Here is an 8,855-nt window from a genome sequence, read left to right on the forward strand (position 1 = left end):
AGCAGACAGTTGTGGTGCTGCTGTATGACTGCAGACAAAGGCACCAGGACTGACTTTGAGTGCAGACTTGCTTTACCCCAGGAACTCTGGCAGCCTCCTGTGTGTATCATGATGAATCAGTGCCACCACCCCACCCCCCGGCTCTCACTGTTTTGTTTAAGATGTGCATTTTATCAGAACAGTGTGATCCAGTGGGCCAGTGCGTTCCCTAATCATGTCGTAGTGTCACCAACTTTTAATGTTTAGACTTAATATTTTGAAATCCTAGTTTAGCTCCATCAAAAAGCTGTAATACCCATTGAAAATATTATAAGCAACACAGCTATTTTTTCCGAATCGTTACTTGGAATCATGCTGAAAATGAAAATAATATAACAACAGTGCCCATATGGCTGTTGTTGTTGTCCTTATATAATTGTAAAATATTTCTTCTTTGTGTTTGAAAATCTACAAGAACGTCTAGTAGTTGTTGTACATTTTCCGTTCATGTTAAAAATGTTTCAACATTTTGACTAACCATCGAGCCATCGTTGTGTCCATTTTTCGTTATAGTAATATCTTTTTTATTTCACGGGATGTTTGACCCACATTAATTTGTATTATTGGGAGGTCAATGAAAAATAAATTATTACAGAGTTCAGACAGATGGGTACTGAGTGTTGCATTGAACCTCCCTGGCTAAGCAGTATCAAAAGGTTGTGCTATTAATGCATGGAAATCGCAGCTGAGCATCTGATTCTTACGTGGAAGAGGGAGATGAATCAGGGCTGTTTATTTGCTTATCCCTTGGTATTCCTTAAAATGCCTTGTTTGCTCGGCACTTGCATGGAAACAGATGTTGCTTTACTGCACTGGATAATTTACTGTACCTCTTGGTACATAATGGAAGACCTCCCATGTTAGCAACCTAGCCTGCCAGATACACGGAACAGCTCCTCCAACATGAGATACACGAAAGAAAAAATAGGCAATTTCATAACATGTGAATCTGCGTGCTTGTGCGTGGAAGCCACGTGTTCATTCTGTTAAAAAAAATCTTCATTTAAGGAAGAAAAACAATTCTACCACACTGTATTTTCCCAGTGCAGATGAACATAATGTGACTTCTGTCGTTGAATAATTATCATCAGGAATGCTCAAAGCCTGTGTTAACTTCACCTCCCACATGTAGCTGGTACTGGATGGTAAAACAGATTTGTCATTTATGGTCCAACCGTGAAGCTACACTTTGTGCTCTATTATTGTGATTAACTTCTGCATAAGAGATGCTTGCCCAATTGTCATCTGTGATACTGCATCAGACTCTGCCATGCAGCAAGAAAGGATGTCAACCAATAGGATGCAGCCATGTTTATTGTGCTGCTGGAGGAAACCCTGCTCATAATTGCACTTTGGGGATTTTCTTTTTATTTGTGCAATTGATTTGCTTGGAATGAAGCAAAGTTTAACGTGTCACCTACCATATTTATTTCACATGGCAGGGTCCTCAGTTTTTTTTTTCCTCTTTGTAGCCGTGCGTGTTCCTGTGGCTGGCGCATGGATGGGGTTTGGTCCTGTTTTTGTCCGTTTGTTTTTCCAGCACGCAGCAAAGTTTCTGCCAATTGAAATTTATCGTGTCAGGTGCCTCGTGGCTATGCGCCGCGCCGGGCCGCGTTCTGCAAAAGGTTCCTTTTTTTTTTTTCCCTAGCTTCGTCACCAACAAAACCGATTTGACTCTTCCTGATTATAGTAACGAAGGCAGTCGAAAAGAATATGCACAGACTTACTGTACGTCACATTAGATCACTGCGCTGGACACACAAAGCTGACCGCAGCCTCATTTCTTTAGACAAATGCACGCTTAAGGAAAAGCCTCATGCGAGAGTGTGCTGAATGCCACTTTGTTTTCTTTGCACACCCCAGTAGATTTAATTTTCACGGAGAGAACAGTTGTTGTTTTCTTTATATTATGTGTGTTTATGCTGATAGATAAAAGAGAACCATGGCTGGTGGCACAGTGTCTGTTGGGCCATCCTGCACCTTCCTGGATCCAGTTCTAGCGATTAGCACAGCGATCAGTCGTCACCTGTTTAAAGACGGTTTCTTAACGATTTTTATGTCTTCCCTCTTTTTGGTGTGTTTTTTTTCTCCCCACCCCCACCCCACAGGACTGATGAGAAAGAATCAAGCAGCATAACACAGCTTCTAGATGTGCTGGTGGAAAAAAAAAAAGTCAGTTTTGATTACAAAGTAAATGTTGCAGCTCTAGACAGGAGCTACATGCTGATATGCATTCTATCAGAATGATTTATGCAAATTATGCACATTATTCCCGTAGGAATTTCTTCTGAAACTGCCAGGATAAATTGCCGGAAATTAACCATAAAATTCACTGTGCAGGGAGCACAAGGTGAAGGCCACAGGGAAACCAAGGACACTGGGCTGGGTGCTTATAAACCTAGGGTGATACTTGGATTAATGCACAGACCTGGCTGTGGATTTCCGTTCGTCATTTACTTTTTGGTTCCTGCATTCTTCGAACCAAGATAATTTGTGTATTTTATTATACACTCTAGTCTGATTTAATCAAAGGAAAGACTATGTTTGGGAGTGTTTCTATAAAATTGCTTTAAGGTCCTATTTTTGTTGATCTTCCTAGGTTAATACCCTTGTTCTTTTGTTTATTTGTGAGCACTGTTTAGTAGATTGGCGTTGCCTTATCTGGCTTATAGATGGTAAAATCATGGCTTTGCGCATATTTTGGCACGGGAGAGGGATAAACAGTATCTACAGATTTAATTGAATAATTTCTCAGTGGCTAATGTCTTGTATGGTTGGAGCTATGTGTGGGATTATATTGTTCCTACCTTCATTTAATGACTGATTAGGAATGTGTACTGATAGCAGACTTTAGCATCATGTAAATGCATCTAATCACGTGAGATTATGCTCAGGGTTATTTTTTACTCCAGAAAATTAATTGTTGATTGAAACACAAGTAATCCAATTCAAACAAGCAGTGTGAAACAGGATAACACAATTTAATGATTTTTATAAGTATTAATACTGGTTAGTCATAAAGTCCTATACAAATACAGAAAAACTGCGAGGAACTGCAACCCTATTTTTATATTTTTGGGTCAGAAAGAATCAGAGTTGATGATTGCGTTTCAAGCCATAATGATTCATGTCACAAAATAGACTAAATTTCCTGATATGCGTAGCACCATATTGCTGTCTTTGTCTGTGGTTTAGACCAAGGCATCAAAACTTCGGATGTGGTGAAGCAGCCCTAATACATAGTAAACAAGCCGGTTTGTGAACACATCTCTTTTAATCCAATAGAAATATTGCTCTCAACTTTGAGACGGTCTTGCCGACAAATACAACTTGTTAACACTGGATGCAGATCATGTTGGAACATTTCTGCGGTGAAATATCTGCTGCACAACCTGTACTTATTCAGTGGTACAACTCATTACATTAGTAATTACAGTGACTAGTGAGCAGGAAGGGCAGCTTCACGTCACAATTCTCACAAACACTTGTCATGGAGACTATACAGTACTTTCACAAAATTCAGGATTTTGTGCTTAATTTGGAATTTGAAAACTTTTTGTGATACCATCAAATTTAGTTTGTTACCAAGATGTAATAACCAGTCTGAGAAATTGGGACTGCAGTTCCTCTTTAACTAAAGGTTCTAGAGAGTTCCCGATGTCTTAACTGGAATCTTCAATGTGGGAAATCTTTAGCAATGCAGGTATTAACAATGAATGAAAATGATTGAAAACATAGATGAAGAAATAAGTATTTTAATTGTGCATCATCGGTCTCCTAAATTACAAGCTAATTTTATTTGAAAAAGGGAGCTTTAAAATTGATTCTTTTACAAATTAAAGCATTAAGCATTAATTACTGTACTGTATGTTTTATATCAGTATACAGTACTGTTAAATGTACTGCTTATCTGGTAGCTATTTAAATAGTCCAAGACTAAAGAGTGGGCACATAAGTCACAGTAAGTGGTATATAGTAGTTTTTTTTAAAGTAAATAAATTTGAATGCAGGTACAGTATGTATTGCTTGCACAGAGAGCAATAAGATTAGAATATCTAAATGAAAACCTATATTGCATTGAATATATTTGTCTTTTTGGTGAATGCAGTTTGGATTCTGTATTTAGATTTTTTTTTTCTTTTTAACCAAATGTTGGATAAATCATAACATGCTGAAAAGATAGGAGACACAATGTTTCAGCCATGGAGCCTTCTTCAGGTGTGAACACTTTCAGAATGGAATAAATCTTTACCTGTTCCTTTGCAGCCTACGCATGCTGACACAGCTCCCTACTTGAACTAAATCATAACATGCTTTGTATGAATTAATTTATAGTTGCTGTTTATTGTTGCTCACGTTTACTTAATGACACGGATTCTTGATTTATGGGTTAGCACACATTCTGGTGGCAGAGGCAGGTATTCACAGCCCTGGCAGCCTCCCTCGGAAAACTTGCGAAAAGACAGTGAGCTAGTATTTTGTGTCATTGGCTAGAAATGTTTAGCAACTCGTAATCCAAATCACTGATGTACTTTTCCCCCAATTTAGGAAGCGCGATAAATGAGAGTTTGCGGCTGTCTTCAGCCTCTATGAACATCCGTATTGCCCAGGAGGACTTTTTTCTGGAGTTTGACAAAGACTGGTCCGTTGGCGTGAGGAAGGGAGATATCATAGCGCTCTATCCCCAGAGCATGCACATGGATCCAGAGATCTTTGAGGATCCAGAGGTAGGAGCAGCATTCAGTGTGTGTTTTCAGTTGTGTGCATCAGTCACCTCTCACTGCTTGTTCTAGGCAAAATAACCAAATCATACAGTATCTCTTCCTTTTGGAACTAAATTTTACTCTTCCAGCACAATAGAATGGTCTTTTAGTTCACATCATTTGAACCTTGAATAAAACAAAATATCTGGATTACAGTGGCTGTTGTTTAGTTCCCTAAACACACTATTTCTTTCCCTTGAAACTTTTTTCCCCTTGAAACCTTTTTTTTTCCCAATGTTAAGCAAATGGGCTGGTTGAGGAGCCCAGAAAGGATGCATTTAAATGGCATTTTAGTTTGATCACGAAGGATTTTTTTCCCCCCAAACCATCATTAAAAACAGGACTAAATAAATCTGCTGAAATCAGAGCACTGTTCATTGCTGCGTGAAATTTACATTCCTTCCCCAAGACTTTCTGATCATTTGGTATGGCAGTGTGAACTTGAAATCGTAGGTCTATTGAACTGCAGTGAAGCTCTGAGGGTAATTGTGTCATCTCCTTGTATTTTTCTGAAGCCACAGTTAATGAATATCAAAGACTAGAAATTAATCCACCCTGGCTCGGCTTTAATGTGGCTTCAGAGGGTTACCACCTGCATGCAAATGATTTCAGATCATTCTTATTCCCGGCTTCCTATAAACTTTCAAGCACCAACAACTAGCTAGAGCAATAGAAATACTGTCATTTTAAAAAGTTAAGAGGAGTTGCATGCCCATTATATATTTAGATATATGTCTAATTTCTCTTATGAACAATTTAAATTCAATTTGTACAGTGCTTTTTAGCATTTTCCTTGGTTTAAAATGCAATAATGTAATTATACTGTGTTAATGAAATTCATTCTTGTGTTTCCTAGTTTTGTAAGCTTTCTAAATGAGTGGAAATAATGTATCATGTTTCGAAATGGATTTTATTCAGTATTGCTCGTTCGAAGCACCTCAACATAATATGTTGAACTGATTTTCTTCCTTCCCCCAAACAGATCTACAAGTTTGACCGTTTTGTTGAAGGTGGGAAGGAGAAGACCAACTTCTATAAGCACGGCCAGAGACTGAAATATTACTGGATGCCATTTGGTTCTGGGGCTACCAAGTGTCCTGGCAGGTATTTAGCAGTGAACGAAATAAAGCAGTTTCTCTCTCTGCTGCTGCTGCTTTTTGAGATTGAAGAAGTTCCAGGAGAGGCACAAGTGAAGCTAGACAACAGTCGCGCGGGTCTCGGAATCCTGTTACCTGACTCTGACGTCCATTTTTGTTACAGGGTTAGAAATTGTTAAGGTGAGGCATGCCACATATTCTTCAACACACAATATGCGCATACTCTGAGCTGTGCAGCTGATCTGGAGTTTAACGGTGCAGCAAATTACTCCTGTGTCTGATGGGAATTGTAATCCTCAAGAAGCGATCATCTGATTATCCCACAAAGAAAACATCACTGGAAAAGAAAGACTTAACATTTTTGTTATCGAGTGAAAGTACACTTGGCCCCGTTTAATTCTGAAGAGAGAAAATACATGATCTGATGCTAGAATTAAAAGTCATCATTTTTCTGGAGTCTGAAATTCCCTTTAGCCTCACTAACATGGCTTCCTTTAAGGTGAACATGCTTGAATGATTGAATTTATGTGAGATTTTGGTGATTGTCTGAGTTAATATCTACACTGATTGTATGACTGCTGCCGCAGCAGGAATGTCATAAACATTCCGAAAGAAATCCAACTAAATGTAAAGGTATGACTGTCAGGTCCAAATTGCAAATTGCGAAAAAAGAAATAGCACTCAACAGGACTAAAAAAACCTATATAATTAGCCCCTTCTTTTTAATGCAACAATGTTACAGATTTTTGCTTTGTTTTTGCTACAGTACGTCCCTTACAAGAGAGTTGTGGTTGTAATGTCTTTACAACCTTATAGAATAAATTGATCATCTGCAGAGAAACTCTCTTGTAAGGGACAAACCTATATAATTAAAGGTAATAATTATATTTGACGTCTTGTCATTTAAAAAAATGTTAGTTCTTTCAAACAGAGAAAACTAATAATCAACAGAACTGGTGGTTTGATTTATGGAGCTACAAAGTTTTGTTTGACCATAAATAAATAAATTAAAATCCAGCTGGATTCAGCCCAAGGATCAACAAGCTTTGGGGACCTTTAAATTTCAAGGGTAAATCATTCACAGACTGTAGATGTAAATGTAACATCTACAGTCAAACACAGCAGTGCCAGTTAATAGATATTTGATTGTATATCTTCCTAGAACTTGGAAGGTGATGTTTTTTGAATGAGTTTTTCCTGTTATGAGAAAATAAAAAAAATAATGGGACTAATAAAACATCTGTAGTCCTTTAGCATCAGGACTAAGGTTTAATTTGTTCCCTCTCCAGATGCATTTATTTGAGTGGAATAACTAGAGCTGCATCCTGAGAGGCACTCGTGAATGTTTTACCCTTGAATTTTAAAGGCCCCAAAAGCTTGTTGATCCTTGGGCTAAATCCAGCTGCCTCACTCTGGCCCACACCATCACGCTCAGCACTCCTCCAGTGAGTATGAGCAAAGAGCAGTTGTGTCTATGAGCATCCTGCATGGATGCCGAAACAAAGGAGTTTCAGGTTAAGGTACTCTGGAGTGTCTCATTTTTGTTGTAATGTCTTTACAGCCTTATAGAATAAATTAATCAACTGCAGAGAAACTCTCTTGTAAGGGACATACTGTAGCAAAAACAAAGCAAAAATCTGTAACGTTGTCGGATTAAAAAGAAGGGGCTAAAATTTATGACCAGTTTTGTTCTCTGATTACCCGGGTCTGATTTTATGTCTTTCATAATATTGCAGGGGCTGTTTCTTTGGGTATTTCACTGAGTTTCGCTGTTTATTACCCATAACATGCATTTAATCTTCAAAATTAAACAAGGTCCTGAAAACCTCTGATATCCTGAAAGAGATGTTTCGTGGTTTATGATTGGAGATATTTATCTTTGTTTTATTTATGATCTGCCTGCCTGCCTGTGAATCTCTAAAAGACAGTTGTCAAGCTGTTTGCATTTTGAATTACAACCAGATGAAAGCAAATTGTAAAACAATTTCAGGAGCGTTTACCTTGTATTTTAGCCCAAGTTGTTATCAACTCCAAATCCAAGTTTTTTAACAATTTACAAAATCAAGCTCTCCATCAATTACAGTAAATTGTTAAAAACCTCGGGACAAAAATCTTTGTTTTCATAATGTGTAACTATGTGTACTAGAGCTTTCTTGTCTATATAAATTGAAAGTTAAAGGTGCAGATAACAAAGAAAGCAAAGTGGCACAATGTAATATAATAATATATAACATAATCAGAAGCATTACCTAATTTCAAATTATATAGACCTTGTATTTCTTCTTATAATTTGAGAAGGTTTTGGTTACCATAGTCTGAAATACCAACATAGAAATATGGAATACAATATTAATAAACGTTTCTAATTACAATGTTGAAATGAAGATAAGAATTCAGCGTAACAGAGCTGCTTCCTGCTCTGTATGCTTTGTCATTTAGAGAGACATCATTGGATTTTAGGAAGTAAGAAATAGGAGTCATTACACCTGAGCTATTGTACATAACTGTTTAACATGGATAAATGATTTGTTATTTAAATTTCTGATGCCCAAGGATAGTTTTCCGTTGTTTACAAGGGTTGTGCAGACACATTTTATTACACTTAATTTCCAAAAGCTTACTAGTAGGAAAACATGGATGTATTACAGTACATAATGTATTACAGTAAATAAATGTACAACACAAAATCAGCATTGTGAGATGATATAGCAGGAAAGGCACTATATGAAAATAAAGGCTATTATTACATCTCTCTTAATTGACTTCAGTCTGTTCTCTAAGCAAGTTTAAACTCCAATTAGAGAGTGTAATATGATAATATACTCCTAGATCGTGGTGTTTTGAGGTATTCCCTTAATCAAAAATGGAATAAAAGTAGTCATACTGGGAAATTATATCCCTTGGATTCACATTTTTGTTGCTCAGGCATCAGGCTATTATTACATCTCTCTTAATT

General features: G+C 37.3%; 1 protein-coding gene across 2 annotated transcripts in view; it reads left to right on the plus strand.

The window, feature by feature from the left end:
* The window catches only part of cyp7b1 (cytochrome P450 family 7 subfamily B member 1), a 67,305-nt gene extending 58,653 nt beyond the window's left edge, over positions 1-8,652 (plus strand). For both annotated transcript variants that reach the window (XM_088918052.1, XM_088918053.1), the window contains exons 5-6: positions 4,588-4,766; positions 5,785-8,652. In XM_088918052.1, the coding sequence (XP_088774178.1) occupies positions 4,588-4,766; positions 5,785-6,078 (473 nt within the window). In that variant the 3' untranslated portion in view covers positions 6,079-8,652. The remainder of the gene's footprint in view (positions 1-4,587; positions 4,767-5,784) is intronic.
* Positions 8,653-8,855: the final 203 nt, after the last annotated feature.

This window comes from Atractosteus spatula, chromosome 6 (assembly GCF_055471065.1).
Source record: "Atractosteus spatula isolate fAtrSpa1 chromosome 6, fAtrSpa1.hap1, whole genome shotgun sequence".
In the NCBI taxonomy this organism is placed as follows: domain Eukaryota; kingdom Metazoa; phylum Chordata; class Actinopteri; order Semionotiformes; family Lepisosteidae; genus Atractosteus; species Atractosteus spatula.